Below are 27,421 nucleotides of genomic sequence, written 5' to 3'. Positions count from 1 at the left end.
ATCATCAGAATTCAGGCACCTGGCAGCCTGCCTGCACTTATGACCATGTGAGTGCTATAACTCCCTCACCTGCCTATCTCTTCCTATCCAGTTTTTCACTGCCCTGCACAGTGGCACTCCTTATTCCTGGTGGTGCTGGGGCTGAGGCAAGGAAGCAGCAAGTGGAAGACGAGAGTGAAGGTCAGCTGGGGTCACATAGTTGGCAGAGAGCAGGGTGATGATGGCAGCGGGGACTTTACATTGTGGCTCTGGATTAGCTGACTATGGCACCGGGCTTGAGCAGCACACAGCAGAAGTAGCTAAGATAGAGGCCTGAGGATAGTGGCTGCTGAGAATAATAAAGGTCCCAAACTCTACTATAGCCTCAGAGTTGCCACCATTGCTGCTGCTGTGCAGGACAGCCAAAAGAGCAGTGATGAGGGAAGATGGGGGGTGGTGGTGGTGGGGAGAATTCAAGAGGAGGCAATCCCATTTCTTACCGAGTCTCGGAACTGGAAGGAACCGCACCAGGAGTAGCTTGGACTCTGATAGGTCCTTGCCTAATGGACCAGTGGGATTTAGTTAACAAGAGCAACAGGGGCTGGAGAATTGCTATTGCTAAGGAATACCATCATGTGACATCACACTTTAAGTTCACACCACTTAGATGGAAAATAATAATAATAATGATAATGATAATAATGTTGGAAGGGACCTTGGAGGTCGTCTAGTTCAGCCCCCCTGCTCAGGCAGGAAAGCCTATATCATTTCAGACAAATGGCTGTCCAGTCTATTCTTAAAAACTTCCACTGTTGGAGTATTCACAGCTTCTGGAGGCAGGTCGTTCCACTGATTAATTGTTCTGTCAGAAAATTTCTCCTTAGTTCTAGGTTGCTTTTTTCTTTGATTAGTTTCCATCCGTTGCTTCTTGTCCTGCCCTCAGGTGCTTTGGAAAATACTTCCACTCCTTCTTCTTTGTGGTAGCCCCTGAGATTTTGGGACACTGCTATCATGTCACCCCTAGTCCTTCTCTTCCTTAGACTACACATACCGAATTCCAGCAGCCGTTCCTTATGTTTTAGCCTCCAGTCCCCTAATCACCTTTGTTGCTCTTCTCTGTACTCTTTCTAGTCTCAATATCTTTTTTATATTGTGGTGACATTTTGGTACCAATTGCCATTGTTAAACGAGGTAGTATAATAGTAAAACTATACATCCCTTATCATACAGAATTCAGCTCTGCAAGCAAATTTTTATATTAACTTGGGTTTGGTTTTAATCTACATGGGCTTGTAGTACTTTACTACAATAATTAGGAAATGGATATATTACCTTATATTTGTTAATGAGCATTCTACTGCAAATGGTCTGATAGTCTTCAGAGTCTGTTCAAGTTCTCTTAGACAGGTAACATCCACAGTTTTGACAATGCCTAAATCAATAAGGAATACCTGCAAAAGAAACGTTTAACTAAAGTTTAGATAATGTGAGTTCTCTGTTGTTTACTAAATGTCTTTACGAATTAACCCGCTTTTTATTATTACTTGATGCGAGTACAACCTCACCACAATTTTCTTCAACACTGCAATAACATATAATTACTAGCTTCATTAATAAAATAAACACCACATTAATAAAATAAAGAGCACATTAATCTACGTTAGACAATATTTATTATTTTGGACTTCTTTTCATTTTTAATTTTTAATGTTGACTTTTCACATTTTTACAAAAGACCAAGGCCCGAGACAGCAAAATATATAGAACTTATTTAGGTATATATTTTAATTTCATTTTTCAGATGTAAAAAAGATGTCGAGACTCTAGAAAGGGTACAGAGAAGAGCAACCAAGATGATTAGGGGGCTGGAGGCTAAAACATATAGGGAACGGTTGCTGGAATTGGGTATGTGTAGTTTAATGAAGAGAAGGGTGAGGGGTGACATGATAGCAGTGTTCCAATATTTCAGGGGCTACCACAAAGAAGAGGGAGTCAAGCTATTCTCCAAAGCACCTGAAAGCAGGACAAGAAGCAACGGATGGAAGCAACCTAGAACTAAGGAGAAACTTCCTGACAGTTAGAACAATTAACCAGTGGAACAACCTGCCTCCAGAGGTGGTGAATGCTCCAACACTGGAGGTTTTTAAGAAGAGACTGGACAGCCATTTGCCTGAAATGGTATAGGGTTTCCTGCCTGAGCAGGGGGTTGGACTAGATGACCTCCAAGGTCCCTTCCAACTTTATATTATTATTATTATTATTATTATTATTATTATTATTATTATTATTATTATTATTAATTTTATTGCCAAATTGAAGAGTTCTATGACAACTTAGGGGACGCTGAGCTTGTCGATCAGATGGTTGGCAGTTTGGCGGGTCGAATCCCGAGTGCCGCGTAGCAGAGTGAGTGCCTGTTACTCATCCCAGCTTCTGCCAACCTAGCAGTTTGAAAGCACGTAAAAATGCAAGTAGAAAAATAGGGACCACTACAGTGGGAAGGTAACAGCGTTCCATGCGCCTTTGGCATCTAGTCATGCTGGCCACATGACCACGGAGACGTCCTTGGATAGGCGCTGGCTCTTCGGCTTTGAAACGGAGATGAGCAGCAGCCCCTAGAGTCGTAAACGACTAGCACGCATGTGCAGGGGAACCTTTACTTTATCTTTTATGACAACTTAAAGACAATGTGCTGCTCAGAGTCATGTAGGGTATGTGAAATGGGCAGCCATATATAGCCATAAATGATTTTTGTGGCCTGAATTTTAAGATACAGTGTAAGGTATAAATCACATTTATTACACTCTTGGATTTTAGTCTTACAAAGAGAAGAACTGGGTGACATGGTAGTAGCAGTCTTCTAATATCTAAGGGATTGTTCACAAAGAAAAGGGAAGTGGTCAACCTATTCTCCAAAGCACTTGAAGGCAGGACAAGAAGAGATTCAAGGTGCTGGTGATGACCTATAAAGCCCTAAATGGCATGGGTCTGGGTTATTTACGGGAGTACCTTTTGCCGGCGTTAACTTCCCATCGTCCTGTGCGCTCCCACAGAGAGGGCCTCCTCAGGGTGCCGTCGGTCAGGGAATGTCGACTGGCGGCCCCCAGGGGGAGAGCATTCTCTGTGGGCGCGCCTGCCCTCTGGAATCAGCTTCCTGTTGAGCTCCGGATGGCTCCCGGCCTTCGCTCTTTTCGCCGCGACCTGAAGACTTGGCTATTTGAACTTGCCAGCCTGGACTGAGGGACTGGGATTTTAGATCTTAAATTTTAAAATATTTTAAATTTTAGAATGTGTTTTATTGTTTAGGGCTATTCGGTTTAATTTCATTTTAATTTTTGTATATTATGTGTTGTTTCATAGTGTTTTAATTGCCCTGTACACTGCCCTGAGTCCCTTGGGAAAGGGGCGGTATATAAATCATCATCATCATCATCATCATCATCATCATAATGGATGGAAACTTATCAAGCAGAGATCCGACCCAGAACTAAGGAGAAATTTCCTGACAACAATTTCCTGAGAACAATTAACAAGTGGAACGGCTTGCCTCCAGAAGTTGTGGGTGTTCCATCACTAGAGGATTTCAAGAAGAGACTGGAGAGCCATTTGTCTGAAAAGGTATAGGATCTCCTGCTTGAGCAGGGGGCTGGACTAGAAGACCTCCAAGTCCCTTCCAACTCTGTTATTCTGTTATTTACTCTTTTTTTCGAGATTCACAATGCAACCAGATTTTTGGCACATAGAATTCTTGATTTGGAGCTTTCTAAGTCCAACAGTTTTGCAAATGATTAACGTTCATCAACAAGGAAGGAGAAAGAGGAGTCTGGTACACTCCATTTATAGTATTTTCAAACTTCCAGCTGTTTTATAAACTAGTGTCTTGTTCACATGTCATATTAAGGCGGAATTTGGTTAATTTGATTCGGCAAACAATATTTAACAATGATCATTAGCCACATTACTTTTCATCTGCTCAACAAATAGTTAACAAATTATGATTAGACCAGGGTAAAACTATGCTGCAAAACATACTGTACTTACTGATGAATTCTTTCCAGTTATAAGGAACTGTTTTGCATCTGAAACAACTTCTTAAAATTTACCTCTACAACTTTTTCAGAAACAATCCTGATGATCTGGCCTCTTTGCCATTGATTTTGATTTTGTTCACATACATAAGCTGCACAATTCATATCAACTTCCCACTTAATTGCTTTATTTTCTGTTTCAGAATAAGTAGCAATCATCTTTTCCTGTAACCTAAAAGTTTTAAAAAGTGAATCACACCATCAATCTAGATTTTCAAAATGACTCTAAAAATTAATTTTGCGGATCTGTGCAAAAGTGTTATTTCTTACTATTAAAATCCCTGTCAATCATGACAAGCTATTCAGTTCTAGCAAAGAAAACATGACATATTGATTTAGTCTTTATGTTTTCATCAAAAATGCATTTTGTGGCACCAAATTGTTCCCTTACCTTTTTAGAATTTTTTCTGATGACATAAAATGCACAAATATCTTGCTAGGAGATACAATGTGATTAATTTGCACTTGCAATTCTTTATTACTTTCCAAAACCAAATCTTCCATCATTGGCAAGTCTTCAATGTTAAGTTTTAATAAAGATTTCTCTGTTTTGAATATATCCTCCAGACCAGGATCCCATATTTCATTATATGCTGTAGCAATCATTTTGTTATCACTATAAAAAGAAAATCACTTTTGTTTATATTGGCATATACGTATTACCAATGCCAAAGAAGCTGAAATATGTCCAGTAATTACAATGTATACTTTGAAATTTATAAATTTGCTCAAAGTTGCATATGAGAAATATGCTGAAATATTGTATAAATTCAGGACAGTTGCTATGACAAGCTAACAAGCATACTTACCCTGTTATGTAAGATGCTAAGCCCTCTTTAACCAAAAGATTATTCACACTGCCTGACTGCTTTGGGGGGACACATGCACTTTGATAGAGCTCAACAGATAGTACATTGTCTTCTGCTTTTTCTACAAAGGGAGAAAAATACGTTCAAATCTGCTGAATTTTGGAGGAAAAAATTATCTAATGGTTCAATTATTCTGTATTCCAAATTAAGAATATAACTGTTTACATTTTGCTCTATGCTACAATGTGGTTTTGTTTTGGTTTAATGTGTTTTATAAGCAGTGATTTGTTGTTTAATATTGTGTGAACCCATCTAAATGTGGCTTAAGAGAAAATAACTATGAAAATAACATTAATTATGCCCTATAATCACCCAACATCTTTTAAGCCTGAACTCCAAGTGGTTCTAACCAAATGAATTGATATATTAAATGAACTGGGTAATGGAGTTCTTCCTGCACTGCTCTTTAGACATATATGACCACCTAGCAGCATTCAGATAGCTAACTTAGCAAGAAAGTGGAAATTATAGCAGAACCTAAACTTACTGCAAGTATGATTTTCACTTAACCATTAGGAAGAATTACCCATCATAGGACTCTCTCCTCCAAACAAGAACCAGAGTAAACAACATTTCTTTGATCAGTTAATTGTTAACCTAGTATTCCATAGGATGGGAACCATGACAAAGTAAATCACCTCATGAGAAGAGAAACCATCCATTGATCTTTTCTGGATATCTTAAACATGGATTTAATTCTGAGGGCACAGTGCCTCATGTATCCTGATACTGTAATTTATACAGCTTTAAAGATAATTGCCAGCATTTTGAATGAGGTGTGTAAGCCTACTGATAACCAAGACAATGTAACAGTATTTTACACTGGCAATTGAGACACTGAGTTTTGTGCCAAGGTGAAATGTTCAGGTTGTTTTCAAAATCAGCCCTAAGGTTTCTTCCAGTAGTCAACTAAATGGTGAGCAGGCCAGAAGTTAATGTTGTCAGGGCAGAAAGATAAATACTTACCAGTAACAAAGCAGAGCATACATTTATCCTGAATCAGTTGTTCAAATCTATCCTTTGATTGGACAGTCCATTCAGTGGCTCCTTTACATGGCTTAATATAAGCCAATTTGCACCTGATAGCCTGTGTTGCAAAATACAGACAGTTTAGCTGAGAAACCATTCTAATGATAGAAATACTTAAGAAATATATTCTCATACATAGAAATTCTAATGATTTCCAAAACAACAAAGGTTAGATTCTCACAACTTAAACTTCTTCCTTGTATTATTAGGTATTCCCAGACTCATTACTGGATTTTGATATTCATTAATTTGCATCCCACCTTTATTATTTTTACAATTAACTCAAAGCAGCAAATATACCTAATACTCCTTCCTGCCATTTTCCTCACAACCACCCTGTAAGGTGGGTTGGTCTGAGAGTGTGTGACTGGCCCAAGGTAAACCAGCTGACTTTTACGCTAAGGTAGGATTTGAACACCTGGTCTTCCAGTTTGCAGCCTGGTGACCTAACCATTAGACCAAACTGGCTCTCTTATTCAGATTTTATACTACAGCAGATTAATACATTTATACAATGGATTCTACCGTGTTTTCCCCAAAATAAGACCTCGTGGCGGCGATAACAAAAGCCCTGCCCAGCCGAAGGAGCAGCTTCATTCTGCAGCTGAGAATGGAGCTCAGGCCTGCATTTCGCTGTCAGAGGCTTCTCCGGAAGGCCTGTGCAGCCGAAAACTGAGCTAGAGATTGAATCCATAGTTTGGTTCTTGGCTTCAGAGGTCTTCAATGCAGGCTGGAGCTCTATTCTCAGCTGCAGAATGAAGCTGCTCCTTCGGCCGCAGAAGAAGTGGGATGGTGAGGCAAATGTTGATCCATGGGAAGCCTGGTTGTAATGATAAGCTCCACCTTCGCCCTAGCTTGTGACTCGCCCCAAAACTAGGGCTTATTTTCAGGGTAGATCTTACTTTCGGGGAAACACGGTAAGGACAATGTATTAGAATACTCAAGGCAAAATCTTGTAAGGAAATCATATGGTTCATATACAGTATCTTGAGAAGCACATTTTTACATATTTATTTATTTAAATTCAAATATACTTTAAAGTAAATAAACATTGAAACAAACATTTAATTGATATTAAAATGAATGCAATTATTATTAAAGAAAATGCAAAAATTGTACAAGGTATCTTGGCAGTTTATCTAGATTCTATAAAATAGATGGCTTTTCTTACCTTTTCTGGGGGAACTAAAAACTCATCTTTTATTTTACACATTTCTTTTATACTTATTTTAGCAGTATTACCATAGTCAACATATTTAACTTCAACTTCTTGATGACCTGGCAATCCTTTGGGGGGGAAAATGAAATTAGGAAAGATTTAGACCTTGAAATTATAAAAGAAAATGTGTTTATCGGAATGAAAAACATCTGCAAAGTGTATAGATATACCAAATTCTTTTCAGGTAGCCATCATCTTACTTCTTTTCCAAAGTTACATAAAAGAAAATGTCTCAATGTCTATGCTACAATTCTCTTCCTGATTTTAATTAATGTTAGAAAATCCAAGTCTGTTATATATATTTTTCTGGTATCAAAAATCAGCATTTGTTAGCCTGATCTGAAATAACATTTTTCAAAGTTATAAGATCTTGCATGAATTTAGAGATTTTTAAAAATATAACTGTCATTATAGAAATCTATATTGGCATACTTTTGCTTCAGTGCTTGTCCTGAAAACCAAAACATGAAATCTATTTTCACATGGACAAAATGTAAATCGTGATTTGGGCTTTTTTTAAAGCAACTGCAAAGCTTTGTTTAACATAAACCAGAATATCAGGACTCACAAGTACCCAAGTTGGAAGCAAACATAAATTTGAGAAAAAACATAGCAAAATTTGCCATTGCTACAAGTGAACAAACTTCATGTACAGTTATGAAGTTAACTATAAAAAAGTTATTAACCTATAAGTCTTTATACTTGTACGTTAATAACTTCATAATCCTAACCCTATAAAAAAGATTGGGCTAAAAGAAAAAATGGTGCCCCAAAGAAATCCAATGATCTCCAAAGTTGAAGAGGTCCTACACCAGACATATCTTTCAAAGATGAATTCCTTAATTACTACATTAGTCATGTTGCCCAGAGAATAATCCGGCTATTTACACATTTATGATGCAGTGTCAAAACAAATATATTATCGAACTACAATAATCAGAACACTGGATAGATGAAATGTTCTATGATGTTTCATTGGAAAAAGTTTTTGAATTGGAGAAAGATCAGAATAATTATGCTTTCCAGATACTTACCAATCACCTGTGCTCTGTACCAAACACCATCATCTTCAAATTTGGCCACACATGGTTGGCCTTGGGTTGGACAAAGGATTTGCAAGTCGGGTCCTACTTCATTTTCATACACTTCTTCAACTTTCTTTAGAAAAGCTGCAAATTCGGGACCCTGTTCTAACTACCATAATGAAAAGAAAAATTAATTCCTTCATGCTAACATTTGGCACTACTATACTAATTTGCATAATCATATTGATTATTTTCACCTGAATTTTATGGTACTGTAATTAATTTCACAGGAAGGGCTCAGAAAGATATAAGGGTTAGCAAAGATGCAACTGATGCAACCATATATCAGCTTTCAAGTTGAAAGCCAAGTAGAAGCCACTTGCTACTCTGTATTTTGGCCTAATAGATGTTGCTTCCCCTTATAACTAACACTTTTATACATCTTGTTTTATTTTTTGCTTTCAATTGCTATTTTAATTGTAGTGCATTTTTCACTGAGTGTCTATAACTCTAAAAATCGAATGTGAAAAAGACACATGCTTTTCCTTTATGCCATTCAATTCCATAAATGCATTTAAAGCACCAATTAATGGCTAATTATAAGACATGAAAAGCTGAATGATGAGAAAGAATGGATTACTGTATGGCATGAAAATGGACTGCAAAATATATAAGAGGTAGAAGGAATCTCATGATCTGGAAATGCCCTTTTAGACATTAACAAATCTCACAAATGTAGAAAAACTTGAACAGTGCCCCTGTCTTGAACAGTGCCCCTCTCTTGAACAGTGCCCCTCTCTGCTCACCACGCTTAATAAGCATTGAATGCCAACTATTAGGAAGGAAGGGACGCGGTGGCTGAGTGGATTAGGACGCTGAGCTTGTCGATCAGAAGGTCGGCAGTTGGTGGGTCAAATCCTGAGTGTGGCGTAGCAGAGTGAGTGCCTGTTACTCATCCCAACTTCTGCCAACCTAGCAGGTTTGAAAGCACGTAAAAATGCAAGTAGAAAAATAGGGACCACTACGGTGGGAAGGTAACAGCGTTCCATGCGCCTTTGGCGTCTAGTCATGCTGGCCACATCACCACGGAGACGTCCTCAGACAAGCGCTGGCTCTCCGGCTTTGAAATGGAGATGAGCACCGGCCCCTAGAGTCGGAAACGACTAGCACGCATGTGTGGGGGAACCTTTACCTTTATTAGGAAGGAACACAAAGAAGGTTTTCCCTGCAACACCCTGGAGTTTTAAATAGGACTGAATATTGACCCAGAGCAGACATCCAACCCTGTTCCCATTCGTTTAAAAATAAAAATAAACTTTTCCTTTCTGTTGTGTTTCATATTTATTGCCACTACTTAGCAATGGCTCTAACCCTTCCATTCTTGGATCTGGCTCACTTCAACTGGTAGTCCTGCTCATATCATGAGTGGAACCAAGACATCCTATTTAAAAGCCACTAGGCTGATCCATGCTGCCCCATGCTGTGTATCCCTAGAATTTAAAATAGCCATTTGTAAAATATACTGTTATTTGGGAACAGGTAAATAGTAATTAAAAGATATTAGGACAGAAATGGGAAACCCTATGAAATCACTTCTGTAAATTTAAATTACATGCTAGGCACACCAACCACATCCCTTTGACTGGCTACAACTCCCACTTTAGTGGCTATTTTTGGGTACAAGTATTCCTTGACTTGTAACCATTCATTTAACAACTGAAGGTATAAAAAAAGCAACGTACGACTGGTCCTCATGGATATTATTATTATTATTATTTTTCAAGATGGCGGCGCGTTCACACGCAGCGGCTCTGAGCTCCCGGTACTGGTGTGTGGTGATTGGATTAATATGCATATTGGGAGGCCGGTGTGTGGTGTAGTTGGTTCACATAGTGTGGTGGGATGGAGGGTTTGTTGTCACTGTGTGTTGGGGGGAGGCTCAGCTAATCTCAATGTACACATGTTGTACTTTGACAATAAAGGTTTATTTATATTATGATTTTCGCAGCATCTCCATAATCCCCACAAACGATCAAAATTCAGGCACTTTGGAAATAGGTGTGTATTTATAATTGCAGTGTTTCTGCAACCTTCTCAGGGGGTTTCTGACAAGCAAAGTCAGTGGGGGAAGCCAGATACACTTAACCACACCATGATTCACTTAATAACCATGGTGGTTCACTTAACAACCCTGGCAAAAACAATGGTAGTATTGGGCACAACTCACTTAATGATTGCGTTGCTTAGTGATGGAAACTCTGGTTCCAATTGTGGTTGTACACTGAGGAGTTCCTGTATTATTTTGTTTTTATTCATCTGTAAATGGCTGCGATTCAGGCAGCTCTTAAATGTATTTCTTTCAGTCCTGAATTTTTGCACTTCTTATTTTAAAAAAGCTTAAATTTTTTTAACACTTTGTATTAGTACTGAAAAAAGTACCAATATAAACAAAAACGTTAAGATCACAGGTAGTCCTTGACTTACAATACTTCATTTAGTGACTGTGCAGTTACAACACCGAAAAAAGCGACTTATGATTGTTTTTCACACAACCACTGCAGAATCCCCATGGCCACGTGATCAAAATTTGGATACTTGACAACTGGTTCATATTTATGATGGTTGCGGTGTTCCAAGGTCATGTGATCACCTTTGGCGACCTTCTGACAAGCAAAGTCAATGCGTAAGCCAGATTCATTTAACAACCGTGTTACTAATTTTAACAACTGTAGTGATTCATTTGACAAGTGTGGTAAGAAAGGTCGTAAAATGGGGCACAATTCACTTAACAAATTAGCAACAGAAATTTTAGGCTCAATTGGAGTCATAAGTCAAGGACTATGTGTACTAACATGAACCCTAACATTAAAATGCAACACTTACCAGCTGAATGTAGAAGTCGCCAGGGCTATTAATGTAACTAACAACAGCGGCAACCTCTGTATTTTCCCGTGGCATCACAGGTGGATAGTACTTCAGTGGTACAGCATTTTCTGACGAATCAGAAAATTCATTTTGAAAGCTAATAAGGTAAAGAGATGAGAATAAACTGTTAATATGCAAGAGAAAGCAATCTGAGACTAAGTTTTACTAACTGTTAGTAATCCTGAATTTGAAATACAGTTAAGACATGAAGCCTAGCTCTGAGAACAAGTGACACAGAATATCTATCTATTCATACTCTCCTTAAAATTATTTTAAGATAATCTTATCAATCTTAATGTATTCAAACCAGGGACACTATGAAACAGCATTTAATCTTTTACTTTACGTCAATTCCCACCCTAAAAGGGTAGATAAGAAAAAAAACAACCCACAAATTATTCCCACTACTTGGCTAAAATCTTTTTCCATAATTTAATCCAAAATGTAGGCTAATTCACATTTCAATCAAATTTGTAAGTACATCTTTTAATTTTTCCATTTTAAGTTAATATATTCCATTGATTTCTATGGAAAAACTGAAAGTTTGCCATTAGGAATATTCTGCTAATAACATTAACTGTGCTTTACCTCACCCCTGCAATATAGATTTACAGGAATTTGTAATATATTTTTTATTATTCTCCTAACATCAGGAGGGAAGACCTAGACCTTGTACTCCTCTTGAAAGCATACTCTTTCCCTTTCTCAAGGCACGCATCATGTTGAGCTGAGAAGTATACATAGTCCTCAAGTTACAAGTGTAATGGAGCTAGTCCATTATAGTCATATGTCAACATGGTCGTGATATGGGTCAACTATATGTAAGTGCAGCAGTGTTTACTGTGAGTGCAATTTTGCAGAAAACCAGAACAATTTTGCAGAAAACCAGAACAGCAAAACCTTTGTAAAACATGGTCAGGTGATTGTGGGAGGCTATAAATGCATCTTCTGTTGCTGAGCAACCAGAGTATGGTCATATGGCCGGGGCGCGCGCGCGATCATTGGAACTTTGGGAGGAATAACAATTTTATCCATTAAGAAACAGTATCTAATCAATCTATAAACTCAAAAAAGCAAATGCATTCTATCTTAAATCATATGTAAGTTAATCTAAGGTTAAATCTCTATTCAAAACATGTTTAATGTCATAATTCTTTATGCTATGATTTTAAAAAGCTTTTAGCTATGCATACCTTGCTAAGTCCAAGAAAACTAGAGCATCTCTGAGGGACACAGGCATGTCACTGCTTATTTTGTTTGCTGGAGGCTTCATAAGATCTACAATAAGCACACCATTCTCTTCTCTAAAAATTTTCATCAGAACAGCTTTGCTATTTACCATTCTCAAAAATTCTATCCTTGCTGTTCTACCCCAACCCTTTTCCTGTTGTGGACAGAAAAACCAAACAGTTTAAATTTTTTCTCAATCTTCTCCTGTCATTTCTTTAACTATAAGTTAAACAGAATAAAATTTAAATATAATAGCCTATGAAGGTAGCCTCAGGATAAAGGGAAAAATCAAATTTATCCTTAGAAAAGTTTGATGAAAAATAATGCATGAGAAACACCAAAATAAATAATCTTGAGTACTCTCCACTATAGCAAACTATAGGTTGTTCTCGACTTATAACCACAACTGGGGATCAGAAAATTAAACAGCACAGTTGTCAAGCAAAGCATCACATGACTGCTCCTGATGTTGCAACCATTTTTTACAAAGTCACTAAGCAGGACATCATGTGATTGCGATTTGCAATCTTCCCTGATTTTGTCCCCAATGACTTTGCTTTTTGGAAGCTGGCTGGGAAGATTGCAAATCGCGATCACATGATCATAGATTGCAAGATTCACACTGGAAATGTGAGCTGGTTGCCAAGTGCTTAAATCATGATTAAATGACTTTCTGGGATGATGCAACAGTTGTAACTTTTTTCAGCATCATCATAACTTTAATTGGCCATTGTTATCAAGGACTACCTGTAGAAGGTACTCTGTAAAATAACTTTTATTAAGAATACTCAATAACCAGGAATTTTCTGTGGGTTTTTATTTAGTTAATTAAAACATCATCACTCCAAGAAATCATAAAGTGAGATTTCCTAAAAATCAGTCTTTTAATCTGGATAACTGGACATAGCAACAGCATTTAGATTTATATACTGCTTTCTAGTGCTTTACAGCACTCTCTAAGTGGCTTAAAGTCAGCATGCTACCCTCAACAATCTTGGTCCTCAATTTACCAACCTCGGAAGGATGGAAAGCTGAGTCAACCTTGAGCCAGTCAGGATCAAAGGAATTGAACTCCTGTCAGTGAGCAGAGTCAGGCTGCAATACTGCATTCTAACCACTGCGCCACCACGGCTCTTATGATAGTTGAAAGCCTCTTTTGCCTGATCTAAAAATGTGAGGTTTGATAACTGAAGGATCTGGAACTGGGGGAAGCTTGGAGCAGAATCAGAATAGTGCAGCAGTACCCCATTTAATAAGACTGAAGGAGATTTCTTGAAAATTAAAGGATTCTTTTTTAGTCCTCTTATCTTTTCCCTTGAAGGAAGAACATGGCTTTGAGTCTTTGATAATCAGGAAATCCTTCCAATCTTTGTTTGAATAACTGAGGCCCTTCAAATAGTGATGTGGACAAATTTGCCTTTTATCAGTTGCCAGCCTGCCCACAACTCAGTTGGGAGGATCTCCCAGTAACAATAACTAATCTTTTGAAATGTTATGGTAAAGATTCTCAGAAGTAGATTTGTGATTTTTTAAAAAAAAACTGGTTGCACCTTTGCAAGATTTCTTTTATTCTAGGCCAGGGGTGTCAAACTCAATTTCATTGAGGGCCACATCAGCATTGCGGTGGCCCTCAGGGGGCCGGGTGGGTATGGCCAGGGTGGGTGTGGCCTACTGGGTGGGTGTGGCTAGAGTGCATATGGCCTACTGGGTGGGCGTGGCCAGCTCTACATCATTCGCATCAAGGGTGCCTATGGGGGCCTGGGCAGGAGTGGGACAGATCTGAGGGTCTCTGGCAGAAGGAGGGTCTCTGGGCCAGGGCCAAGGCAGTGGGGGCCGTTCCCTCCCTGTTTCCAGGATGGCTTTGTGGGCCACATGAAACCACTTCGTGGGCCGGATCCGGCCCCCGGGCCTTGTGTTTGACATGTCTGTTCTAGGCAATCAATTCAGACCACTAAATACTTGATATTTAAGATTAAATCAGTAAAGGAATAGGCTATACTAGGGGTCCCCAATCAACTGGCTGTGGCCTGTTGCCCACCAGGCCATGAGAATGATTTGTGCATGTGCAGGCACTAGCACCTCTCTTGCACATGTGGCGGATGCCTGCATGCCGCCAGCGCCGCCGCGGGTGCACATGGGTTGCTTGCACATGCACATGGGCATGCGGGACCGCTCCTCCCTTTCCTTCTGGGCCACCAAGCCGGAAAGGTAGGGGAACTCTGGGCTCTACAGTGTATTAAGTTTAACTGGTCACAAAAATATGTACAGATTTATGTAAACTTCAGTCGCTTTCAAATCAATTTAGAAAAAAAGTGACATACATCTTGAGGAACAGTAGAACACAAGAAGCTATTTTAAAGATGAATGAAGATATTTTAAGATGTTTTGCCTAATATCTGAGCAGCAAAATCCTGTCTCCTCCACCACCAGCCTTTCTATGTCCTCAAAATCTATTCTGGAAATACCATCCAGAGTAGGATTTAAAGTGCAGAGAGGCTACAATTACTCCTTTTTGTTCCATGAATGGAAACAGCTTCCAATGATTGAAATGTATCACTGGATGTTATTTCTGTGAAGGTGCTTAGCAACAGCACTTAGACTTAAATATCGCTTCATAGTGCTTTACAGCCCTAAGCGGTTTACAGAGTCAGCATATTGCCCCCAACAATCTGGGTCCTCCTTTTACCAACCTCAGAAGGATGGAAGGCTGAATCAACCTTGAGCCGGTCAGGACTGAACTTCTGGCAGTCGGCAAAATTAGCCTGTAATACTGTACCACCATGGCTCTTAAATCATCAAAATAAGCTCACAACTAGCAGTGAACTAGAGATAAAATTCCCAAATACTCAATTCAGACATCATGTTCCATTATGATTTATATTAATCACAAAACTCAAACCACTGTTTGGGTTGTAAGTATACCACAAATTATATTTTACAGCTGCTCATTTCCTTCTATTTCTCTCCTCTTGGAATATGTTTCAAAAAGACTCATTTCATTAGCATAGTAGCTTCTAGAAGCATAATGGTTGCAAAATATGGTTTACTTCAAACCAAACCTCAGAAAATTTTGCATACAGTATTCATTGAACAAGCCGGCCTGGCCTGATGGGGGATACGTTGGGGTTTTTACTGTGGGTTTTTTATACTATTATTTATTGTTTTAGCTCGGGCTCTTATTTATTTCTCTTTTAACTTTTGTAATTTGCATTTTATATGTGCCCTGTTCACCACCCTGAGTCCTTCGGGAAAAGGGCGGTATACAAATATAATAAAAATAAATAAAAAATAAATAAAAAATAAGCATTATTTGACTTAAATAGAATCCTCCCAGAAGGTTCTGGAATATTAGGTATATCTGTTCCCCTTGCTTCAGGACATCTCTGTCACTACCCTCATCTATAGAAGTATCAAAAATTCCTCTAACTGCTATAAAGAAGAAAATCAATAAGAGACTATCAAAACATTTAAATAAACAATGGAAAAAGGCAGTCAAAGTAATTCTCACTTACTGAATCCTTAGGAACAATGCCCTTTAGTGAACACTGTAGGGCTAGCTTACTTATACCTCTGAGCCGAGTCTCTAAAGATAAATCCATTTTTCTTACAACCAAACATAGATCTTCAACCATCATGTATTTAAGAGTAACATGTTCTGGATTCACAGTAACTTCATTAGGTACTCTGATGGCAGAAGAAAAAAACCCACATATGGTTTCATTATGCAGTTTGGAATATCATACATTAAGAGGTCATTTCACTAATATTGATGTTTATACTGTATATATGCACATACAGTACACATATGTATACTGTATGTGAATCACAAAAAAGAGATACAGATAGTCCTTGACTTACTGAGCAATTGGGACTGAATCTCCTTGTTAAGTGATGTGGTCCTAAAGCGTTACCACATTAGCAACAGCAATCTCTTCAGTCTTGTTTGCCATTTTAACCAAACTCCAGAAGACATTGCTTCATGGTTGTAAAGCCTGTTCTTCAACAGGCAATCAGGCTAGCACAATTCCTTACTGCAAATGCTGGAGCCCAGAGAGTACTCTAGCCAATTTGGGGCAATTGCTTTGTTTTAATTTTATTTGAGTTTACTGAGCTGTGTTATTTTTATAGTGACTAGGGTTTGTTATTTCCCAATTTTTGAAACCTACTGGTTTCACTGTATAAGTCGCAAAGTCTTTTGGCTATAGTGGAACACAAACTAAATAAATAATGTAAAATAAGCAAACACTAATTAAGTTGGAAAATAACCAGCACATGAATAATAGCTATCTGAAAGGACTGTAAAAGATCTGCAGAAGTACTACTTTGGGAGCGTGACCTCTTCACTATATGCGAAAAATAATTCCTCAACTTTTGACTTATCTGGATTCAATTTTTACCTTTTCCCCAAGCACTCCACAATATTATTGAAATGGGAACCAATAAAGGAACATAATTCACTTGTAGAAGGAGAAAAAAGATCCTGGCGTCATCTACTTATGACGCCTATAAGACACAGTGATCCCCAACCTTTCAAGCTTGGCAGCCTAGCCCAGTGCGGGAGGCGTGTGAATGGCAGGTGCACATGCACACACACAGCTCAGTTTGTGCAAGCAGCATGAGCATGCGCCCTACACTGATGTGAATGGAGCTTCACGCATGAGCAGAGGTGCTTGCGCTCACGCACAAAGCTCCATTTGCACAAGTGGCAGGCACTTGTGCTCACACGCAAAGCTCCACTTGCGTGAGCAGAGGACACTTGTGCTTGAGTGTGAAGCTCCACTTGTGCAAGGGGAGGGCCCTCTGAGTAGAGCTTCAAGTGCACGCATGTGCGCTTGCCCAACTCACCCATAGCCCAATTGTGGGCAGCGACCTGGGGATTGGGGACCCCCTGCTCTATCAAACTATGCAACAGGATTACCAATAACATCTCACTATCATGTTCCAGCCAGAAGTAAGATTAAAAAAAATCAAATTCATTCTGAAGCATCTGGTGACTCATCATTCACTAAATTATCTTGGGCAGAAATGATAATTTCAAAACCAGCTTATAATTACAAAACAATGGGAAAATCTAAACATGCCAGATTTGAACAAAATGTATTTAAAATTATTCATACCCTGAAATAATTAAAGCTTCTGGATGTCCAAAATCTATAAGGAATACTTTCATAATTGCAATATCACAAACTTTGTACTTTGTCAGATCACAAGGTTTCCCCTCATTTGTATTCAGGAGTGGAATTAGTTCAATTATTTCTGCACGGCACCACATTCCATGTTCTTTACTTTTAACCAAAATCCTTGTGCCTGAAATACATTAAAATTTAAATATCTTTAAATTCATTACAACTTTTAAGCATTATTAAGAAAGGATATTTATAGAACTGTTGAATAGTCTCGTTCTTCAATTCATTCTTTGACACTTAAAATTTGTCTGAGAGTAAGAACAGAGGTTTTACTTTGGGGAAAGTTCTTAGGGCTGCAAAACTCTGGCTAGTCATGAGATGGCAGCAAAATTCCATTAATAAAACATGGTATTAGCATAAGGTTTTACTAAAAAGAATGCATCTGTACATCTAGCAGACTTAAATAGTTCACAATCATTTTTAAAATTTCAAAATAAATGAAACAACCCCAACCAAAATCGGAATACAATACCCATGAAGAAATAAACAATAAAAATTTAGAATTAGAAGATGGTTTAGCTTAATCCAGGGGTTAATTCATAATGGTTCAGTGGATAAAGATGCTTAGCTTGTTACTGGAAAGCTGACAGCCCAGGTTTGAGACCTGAGCACTGTGTGATGGTGGGAGCTGCCGTTACTTGCCCTAGCTCTTGCCCACCTAGCAGTTTGAAAGCATGCAAATGCAAGTAGATAAATAGGTATCACTTTGGGTGGGAAGGTAACAGTGTTTCGTGCATCTCAACGTGCTGGCCACGTGACTACAGAAGTGGTTTTGGACAACACTGACTCCCTCAGCTAAGAAACAGAGATGAGCACCACCCACTAGAGTCAGACATGACTGGACAGGAGAAATCTTTTATCTTTAGCAAAACCAACATAAATTCATTTCCATAGAAGTTAAAAAATTCTGAAATTATGCCATTCTGAAATTTAAGAAGTATTGTTACCTAGTTCCAAAGTGTCAGTAGGAGATAAATAGTTATTCCTACAATAGTATTTCAAAACTTTTTCCAAATAGATTGCAGTTTTCTTTTGGGAAACTTTCCGAACATAGAAATGACATGGATTTACTACAGAACTGACAATAACATATTCAGGAATTTCTGTGTAAAATAGAATATAAAATGAATGAATAAAATCAAATAATAAGCAAGATTATATACATAAATATATATAAGCTATTTGTGCAGAAATTTATTTATTTGTTAATTTTATTTGCCACCTATCTTACTGTGGGTTAGACGGCTTACCATAATAAAAACAAAGAAACAAAATGAAATAAAACAAAACAGAGGTAAAATAATAGAACAATAAACAATGAAAAAGAAAATAACATGAATACATCAATATCATAACAATAATGTAATAAAGGGTCCATTAAGTAATTAGCAAACTGGATTTCCACAAAGAAAAACATGCTGAATGAAATTGCAAAACATTTACTTGAAAACAGCAGTATTTGGCTCAGCAGTTAACTGTTTTAGCATTAATATCGATCTATTTACATCTCTCAATAATAATTATGTTACATTTGAAATATTAAGTCAATATAGACTATTCCAAATGAAGCATTTTTTGCTTTACAACCAGTTATTAAGTGAAAGAAGTGTATTCTATTCCATAAACTTCCTCTTATACACTCCAGCTACATTTTCAAAGTTACTGTTTAAAAAAAGGGATGGTAGCATTTATTTCTATACAGTATTTCAAAAATCAAACTATTGAACCAATCATTGTGACATTTTGTTTTGCCAGATCACAGTTACATACCAGCCTTTAACTCAAAAGGGATCTGCTGTGTTTGACAAAGACTCTTCTGATATGTAGATTTGTGATATTCTGTAGAAAATGCTGGGGGGGGGGGAACACAGATATATTTAATCAACTCCAGATGTCAATATTATTCACCTGGAACAAATTTATTGAAGAACTGATTATACAACTGAGACTTAACAACCAGCCTTCTAAAGCCAAGTTCAGAGGTCAAGCTTACAGTTTTCCATTTTGCCCTGAGAAGTCTATTCTGAGAAATCCCAGGAGTCACAGACAATGGCATCGTCAGGTATTGTGTGTGTAGACTTCCTGTTTTGGCAGCGTCGGGACAAGTTGGGAAAGTCAGTGCTCGGCTTTCCAGCTTGGTTTTTCTTTGTCTAGCGACCCTTAAAGGGTCGGAAAGTTGCGAGGCAAGGAAGCCTTCAGAGAAGGAGTGCAGGTGGTAGGAACCTTCACCTCACTTAAGCTGGGCCAGCTTTGGAAACAAGAGCGGAAGGCCCAGGCTCGTGGCGAGCTGTCCCCGTGGGGTTAGCCAGGTGGCTGGGGCAAGGTAGTGGTGGTGAGTTGTCATATTACAAAAAGGGATACAATATGTAACTCTTCATGAGTTGCTCTTTACCAGGAAAACGCATTCTCAATTTTAGAGCGAGTTATCTGTGATTCTTTTGTTAAAAGAAGTGGACCATTTGTTGTTCTTGATTGTTCAACCACAGCTCCCAGTAACTCTAGTCATCATACTCAGTGGTGATGGGAAGCTCAGAACTATAGTTCAACATCTGGTGTTTGTTCTATTGCAAAGCGTGCGTGCGCACACACACACACATGCGCACACACATACATGTATGTGAGTATGTGTGTGTATACATATATATATATATATATATGTTTTCGTAGATTTTCACGGGTAAGGGTATGTAGGTCTTGGTGTATTCGGGTCTTTTTATATATATGTGTGTGTGTGTGTGTGTGTATGTTTTTTGAGGTTTTCGCGGGTGTTTGTATGTGGATGTTTGGTCATTCGGGTTTTTTCCCGCATAGAACTAAAGGTGTAGGAGCAACGTTTCGACGAAATCCCATCCGTCATCATCAGGATAGTGGCTTCAGCTTCCTTCTTCTGGGAGAAGCATGTGGCTGTTTGTTCCTCTTTTTTAAACTGCCAGAGGGGGTGTGTTCTGTGGGTGGAGGTGTGCCCAATCAGAGCACACCTGATTGGGTACACCTCCACCCATATATGTTTTCTGAGGTTTTCACGGGTGTTTGTATGTAGAGGATGACAGATGAGATTTCGTCAAAATGTTACCCTGATACCTCCAATTCTATGTGGGAAAAAACCTGAATGACCAAAGATCTACATATACATACATATACATATACATACATACATACATACATACATACATACATACATACATATATATATATATATATATATATATATATATATATATATATAACACACATATATATATATATATATGAGATTCATTTATGTACTTTTTAAAAAACTATAAACACTTTGAAAGAGAAAAGATATTATATAACAAATTATATAAAGACCTTTATAGGGGTTTAAAGCTCCTACTCACTTTCTTGATCATCTTCAATTATTTCTTCAATGATAACATCTGGTGTAGATGCGACCTGAGATAATGCAGCAGTGTGTTTCTGAATGGATAATGGAGCCATTTCTTGCAGGTGGGCCACTTCAAAACATATATCAGATTCTTCCGAAGGAGGAATTACATCAACTTCTTTAACAAGATTTATATATACTTGATGTGAAGTATCAAGTTCATTATTCATTTTTAGAGAGCTGTCTTCAAAGTTGTACCTATGTAGACCAATCATTCATTGAATACTGTTTGTTCATTAAACATCATTTTAGCACAAAAGATCAAATAAGCAATAGAAATAAGGGAAAGGCCTTTGACTTTAAGAGGCATCTTTAATTTCCATTAAACCTGAAATCTAAATACATCCTCTAATAATTTATTTTCAGAACGCTTTCAGATTTCTTTACCAAACTCTTACAGCAAAATCACTGATTTTTTAAATATTTTTTTCATTTTTAACTTTACTTTTACCAGAAGAAAAAGTATTTAAAAAAACAGAAAATACCACCACAAAGAAAATAATTGAAAGAAAAGAAGCTTAAAAAACGAGGCATGGTATCCATGTACCTCACCATAAAATTTATGCATTTGTATTATGTCTATCCAGAAAGGCATCTGTACAACATGAAAGAAATCACTTCAGAAAAAATCATTAGTACAGATAATGAATAAGATAAACCTATATACAACTTGATTCTTTAAAACTTCAATACTGTATACATTTTTCAGCCAAATTCCTATCCTTTTAAAGATAGTGATCCAAAGAAAGATGTACTTTAAGTACTCACGAGGACTCGTCTAGCAACATTAATCAATTTCATTTTATAATTCTTATACAATATAATCTAAAGAAACATCAAAATTTAATTTTGTGAACTGCTTCTTATGGACTATTTTCTATGGATGATTCTTTTGTGACCAAATCTTTAACTTTCAGTTTCTGCTATGTGCTAGCTTAAGTTCCAGTGTTATATAAATGTACCTTTTGCTCCTAAATTTCCCTATTTCTCTGACACAACTAGAGTCAGGAAAAAAACTTATTTGATGTATCTTAACTATATACTTTTGACACATTATAGGCAGTTTTTCACTGGTCTGAATTTATTTTAATACAGTAATCTATAATAAATCTAACTATGGTTGTAACAATTTCAGATTCAGCAGTTTTAAAAAATTCTGATCTTATCACTAGCTGCCCCCCATGGACAAGAATGAGACAAAACTAATGTATATAGTGTGTAAGCTTCAATTTATACATTACACTTAAGGTAAAGGTTCCCCCGCACATGCATGCTAGTCGTTTCCGACTCTAGGGGCCGGTGCTCATCTCCATTTCAAAGCTGAAGAGCCAGCGTTTGTCCAAGGATATCTCCATGGTCATGTGGCCGGCATGACTAGACGCCAAAGGCGCACGGAACGCTGTTACCTTCCCACCGTAGTGGTCCCTATTTTTCTACTTGCATTTTTACGTGCTTTCGAACTGCTAGGTGGGCAGAAACTGGGACGAGTAACAGGCGCTCACTCTGCTACGCAGCACTCGGGATTCGACCTGCCAAACTGCCGACCTTCTGATCGACAAGCTCAGCATTCTAACCCACTGAGCCACCGTGTCCCTATTACACTTAAACCATAATGTAATTTCTTCCTATTTAAATTTGCATCCTAGGCACTGTAAATTGTAAATTATGATTTATAAATTTTTGCTCTATGTGACCAGGACATTTTTAATTGCTCATTAAAACAAATCTTGGCTTGCCATTTATATCTATACCAAACCCACCTTATTGAATAGAGGCATATAACTCTGGAGGGGCTGAGGACTGAATTTGATCACAGATGCTTGATGGAAGCCTGATTCCCTAACTGTATAACAATTATTCAATTGTATTTCATTTAAAACATAACTAACTCTCACATATTTAATTATTTTTGTCTCCTTTTCAATTAAAAATTACAATTTGGAGAATATTTTATTGAATACAATATTTATTGAAACCAATATTTTGAGGAGCCACAGACTGGATCTTTTTGCTGCTGGTCCTGTGAATATCAAAGATCTCATAATTGCTACTTATAGGAATTATGTCAAATATCACTGAAAATCAGCAAACTAGATATACTGATCCTAACAGAAAATCTTACTTGCCTTTATCTGTCAACTGAACTGTTCATTTTGTTCTACATGCTTCTGCACAGTACTTAATAATGGAAACATTTCTAAATAAAGTTCATTGACAGCATGACCAAAAGTACAAATGCAACTTGTAATTACTGCCCCCAAAATAACCATAAATCTTATTTCTGATTGGAACCAGTTGGCTGTTTTCACATTACAGGTAAAATTTTCCTCAAGTTGAACTTCAAAGTTGTTCTTTTTTTCAACAAATAGGGTAGTTTCCATTTTTTTCCAAGATTTTTTTTTACCAATTTTATTTATTTATACAATTTTTATACTTAAAGCTTTGGAATTTTCATACATTCTTCAAACTAAAAACTAACTAGGGTTAGATCTTTTATTTTTAAGACCACCCATGGTTACATAGGTGCTGTCTCCAGTTTATTTCCTTTCTTAGTATTGTTTGTTCTTTATACTTGTTAAGTATCTCAGTAGAAGATAGACTGTGTTATACAAACTGAAAGATTCTAAGGTAGGTGAACAAAACCATTGTGTTTCAGATACATGCAAAATACTTACACATTTGAGGCATCATAGGAAAATTTACCTAACTTTTCAAACATATGGTTTATCTCATCATAGTCCATGTAAAACCTGCATTAGGAATATACAATCCACATTACAAATATATTTTCTGGACATGCTTGTAAGCATATAATTGAGTTTTTGGTATTTAATTGATGAATCCAGACTGATACACAACTAACTCCTCCCACCAAAAGAACAGTTTTCATTAGTGGAATGAGGAGATATTTTAAGGAGAGGTGGTTTTAAACTGCAACAAAGACATCAATAACATGCATTATGCTACTAACACTACCGCAATAGCTGGAAATACAAAGGATCTGGAAGTCATAGTACTAAAAGTAAAAAAGCAGAGTGAAAAAATGGGACTAAAATTAAATATAAAGACCACAAAACTAATGACAACAGGTAGAACAACAGTCTTAGAATTGACAATGAAGATTCTGAACTGGTGGATAGCTTCTACTTTTTAGGATCAACCACCAACAGTAAAGAAACAAGCAGTCAAAAATACACTGCAGACTAGTAGTCAATACAGCAGATATGAGCTTTGAAAAAAGATATTCATATGCCATGATGTGTCTATATCTATAAAGATCAGAATCATGCAAGCCAGGTACTCTATGGAAGCAAAAAAATGGACTTTTAAGAAGCAAGGCAGAAAAAGTACTGACACCTTTGAACTCTGGTGTTGAGAAAACTCCTGAGAATATCATAGACAGCCAAGAAAACAAACCGATGGATCATTGAACGAATCAATCCTGAGCTGTCACTCAAGGCACAAATGACCAATCTCAAATTATTCTGCACTTCAGATACATTATGTGTAGACCTATCTCTCCCAAAAAAAGTCTCTAATGCTGAGAAAGATAGAACAGAAGAAGAAAGTGACTAGCGGCAAGGTGGATGAACTCAGTTAGTGGCAACGAATGCACTATTGGAAGTATTGAAAAAAACAAAGTTATTGACAGTCATCATGGAGAAAATCTAGCTACATGGTCATTTAAAGTTGAAAATGATTCAGTGGCACATAATCAGTGAATCTTGAATTCAGTTAGTGAATCATGAATTATAGTTATCGTGCAAACCTAATAATTTGTGGCTTATTAAATCATTTGCTATTAAATAATAGTTAAGACCACTGTGTCAATCAAGTCTTTGAAAATTCTTTTATGATTTCAATATGATTTTAATTTGACTTTGTTTGTATCACAGGCTTTATTTTAAATGTAGAATCTTTACCATTCTTACTGTGCAAGACTGCACATATGAAATCATTTGAGCTTATTTTCAATAAATTAGTTGGATCTACTGTAGTCATACTACAATTTAATACTTCTTATACACAAAAATGAATGAGTTAAAACCCCTAGAGTTTTCTAGAAACATACCTTGGAAGTGTTCTTTTTTTCAGATTATTTAGTTTTAAGACTTCTTCTTCAATTGATACATTTAAGTTGCAAAGAGCCTTGAAGAAAATAAGTCCTTATTCAATTTTCAATACAATACAGCAGGCAGTTATGTAGAAAATACACGATTGAGAATTGAATGATAAAATAGCTTTATAAACTTTTAAAAAAATAAATTCACTTTTGTTTTGGAATTAGTTGATTAGAGTACTAATATAGAATATATATGCATTTATTTTTATGACCAATTTTAATTAATTAAATTTAGAATCATTTGTATGTTAGCCCTCAGGTTAGAGTTCTAAAACAATAAAGTATCAATAAAACTAGTCCTGATGTTTATTTTAATTGTATTATTTTGTTACATTTTATAGTTTATTTTTCTGTTGAAATAACCTTACACTGAAATCTTTAAAATGCATTTCTGATTACTGAAAGCATAGATTGCATTAATGAAAACTCCAAATAGAAAGCGAAGAAATACAATACATAGTTTAACGTTACCTGATTTAAGCTGTGGCAGGATTCTAATGAATTAGTTGTTTTCATTTCCTTTGCTGTCTTTATGGCATCAATTAAATTGCTTCTTTTCTGTATAACAGCAACCTGAATGCTATGTATATCAGTTACATAGTAACTGGTGTTCATTACCAATTCTGCCTCAATCTTCCTTTTCCTGATTAGAAACAAATAAATTAGAAAATATGGTTATATCCTAGAAAAATACCACATAATTTGAGCATCTGAATAATTGTACAATTATTTAGCAATATATGCATTATATAGCATAGGAAACCACACATTATCCAACTTAAAAATAAAGTTATAAATAGTCACAAAATAATTACATCATAAATCTGTTTATCATAAACTCACATTTCTCAGAAAGATAAATAAAACTGACTCTGAAATACAGTCCCCTAGCATTTGAAGGAATGTTTCAAGAACTAACATTTTGATAAAGAATTTAAAAGTAAACTAACTTTTAAATTACCGTATTTTTCAGATCATAAGACGCACCTGACCATAAGACGCACCCAGTTTTTAGAGCAGGCAAACAAGAAAAAAAAAATCTGAACCAAATAGTACCGGTATACTAAAACAGGGCTTTTCAACCTTTTCATCCATTGTACCACTTTTAGGACAAGGCAATGTCCAAGTACCACCAGTCGCCCAGCAAGGTGTCAAAAACCTGACCCCCCCACCAAAAAAGGAAAAAAAATGATAAAGTACAGGTAGTCCTTGACTTACAATGATTCACTTAGTGACTGTTCAAAGTTACGACGGCACTGAAAAAAGTGACTTATGACCATTTTTCACACTTATGACTGTTGCAGCATCTCCAGGGTCAGCCGATTCGCATTCCTGGCAATCTCCCTCACTCCATTTCAGCCTGCTTTCTCTTGTAGCAAGGGAAGCTGAAACCGAGCGAGGCAGATTGCAGGAGCGCGAGATCGGCGTTTCTCAGCACGTGCCGATTCGTGCTCCTGGCGATCTCCCTTGCTTTCCACTTGCAGAGGTTGGGGCTGGCCATACGGCTCACCTTCGGACCATAAGACGCACCCTCAGTTTTCCCCCCACTTTTGGGGAAAAAAAGTGCGTCTTATGGTCCGAAAAGTACGGTAAGTGAAAGCCTAACAATTACTCCAAGCTAACAAATCATAGTATCAGAATAAGAATTATAACCTGAACAAATCAAGGTGGAACAAATAAAAGAGGAAGAAACAGTAGAAAAGGAGAAATGGAAGATAGTAATTTTGTAATATTTGTTTCCCTTTGCCAAAAACAAAGCCAATGAGTAAACTATTTGAATAAATTGTCTTTTTCACAATTTACTATAAAGCAAACATGTCAAACTCGTGGCATGTCACGTGATGTCGCGCAACGTATCAGGATGGTGGGCGCGGCTTCTGGATGATGCGTCCGGCCTGTGGGCCAGCTGACACCCCTGTTATAAAGTTAATCCATACAGAAATACATACTGTAGAATTCAGACAAAATCAGTATTATAATTTTAAACGTTACCTTGAGTTCAGAGAAGCCATACAATCTGTAAACTTGGCAGTAATAACATCTGCAATCTTGCTTTCTTCCTGTTTTGTTTCAGTGACCAACTGTTGAAGTAGCTTATTCATTTTTTAAAAAAATATATTAAAAACATATCCACACTGCACACAGTCGACAGAATGTAAAAACAACGTAAGTACTATTTGACTAGAATAACAAAATCAGCACAAAAATCTCTTCTTCTAAGTGCTAAATTTTAATAAGAGAATTTTGTTTGATATTATTTATTCAATGCAGCTTTAACAATTATAGTAATTAAATATTCCAAATAAAATGAAGACATAGCTAAATACAATAAAAGTCACACA

At 37.0% G+C, this 27,421-nt stretch overlaps 1 protein-coding gene across 1 annotated transcript in view; it reads right to left on the bottom strand.

The window, feature by feature from the left end:
• RNF17 (ring finger protein 17) overlaps window positions 1-27,421 on the bottom strand; it is a gene marked incomplete at its 5' end in the record, with an annotated part of 84,463 nt that overhangs the window by 18,263 nt on the left and 38,779 nt on the right. Inside the window, 18 exons of the mRNA XM_083362604.1 lie at window positions 1,312-1,430; window positions 4,083-4,239; window positions 4,459-4,683; window positions 4,877-4,997; window positions 5,903-6,023; window positions 7,137-7,252; window positions 8,219-8,378; window positions 11,093-11,231; window positions 12,328-12,518; window positions 15,877-16,048; window positions 17,482-17,671; window positions 18,498-18,653; window positions 19,321-19,401; window positions 20,910-21,154; window positions 23,632-23,706; window positions 25,029-25,105; window positions 25,551-25,722; window positions 27,072-27,172. Of these exons, the coding sequence (XP_083218730.1) occupies window positions 1,312-1,430; window positions 4,083-4,239; window positions 4,459-4,683; window positions 4,877-4,997; window positions 5,903-6,023; window positions 7,137-7,252; window positions 8,219-8,378; window positions 11,093-11,231; window positions 12,328-12,518; window positions 15,877-16,048; window positions 17,482-17,671; window positions 18,498-18,653; window positions 19,321-19,401; window positions 20,910-21,154; window positions 23,632-23,706; window positions 25,029-25,105; window positions 25,551-25,722; window positions 27,072-27,172 (2,618 nt within the window). The remainder of the gene's footprint in view (window positions 1-1,311; window positions 1,431-4,082; window positions 4,240-4,458; window positions 4,684-4,876; window positions 4,998-5,902; window positions 6,024-7,136; window positions 7,253-8,218; window positions 8,379-11,092; window positions 11,232-12,327; window positions 12,519-15,876; window positions 16,049-17,481; window positions 17,672-18,497; window positions 18,654-19,320; window positions 19,402-20,909; window positions 21,155-23,631; window positions 23,707-25,028; window positions 25,106-25,550; window positions 25,723-27,071; window positions 27,173-27,421) is intronic.

The sequence above is a fragment of the Vipera ursinii genome, assembly GCF_947247035.1.
Source record: "Vipera ursinii genome assembly, chromosome: 4".
Taxonomy (NCBI): Eukaryota; Metazoa; Chordata; class Lepidosauria; order Squamata; family Viperidae; genus Vipera; species Vipera ursinii.
This window is presented reverse-complemented; position numbering and strand designations above follow the sequence as displayed.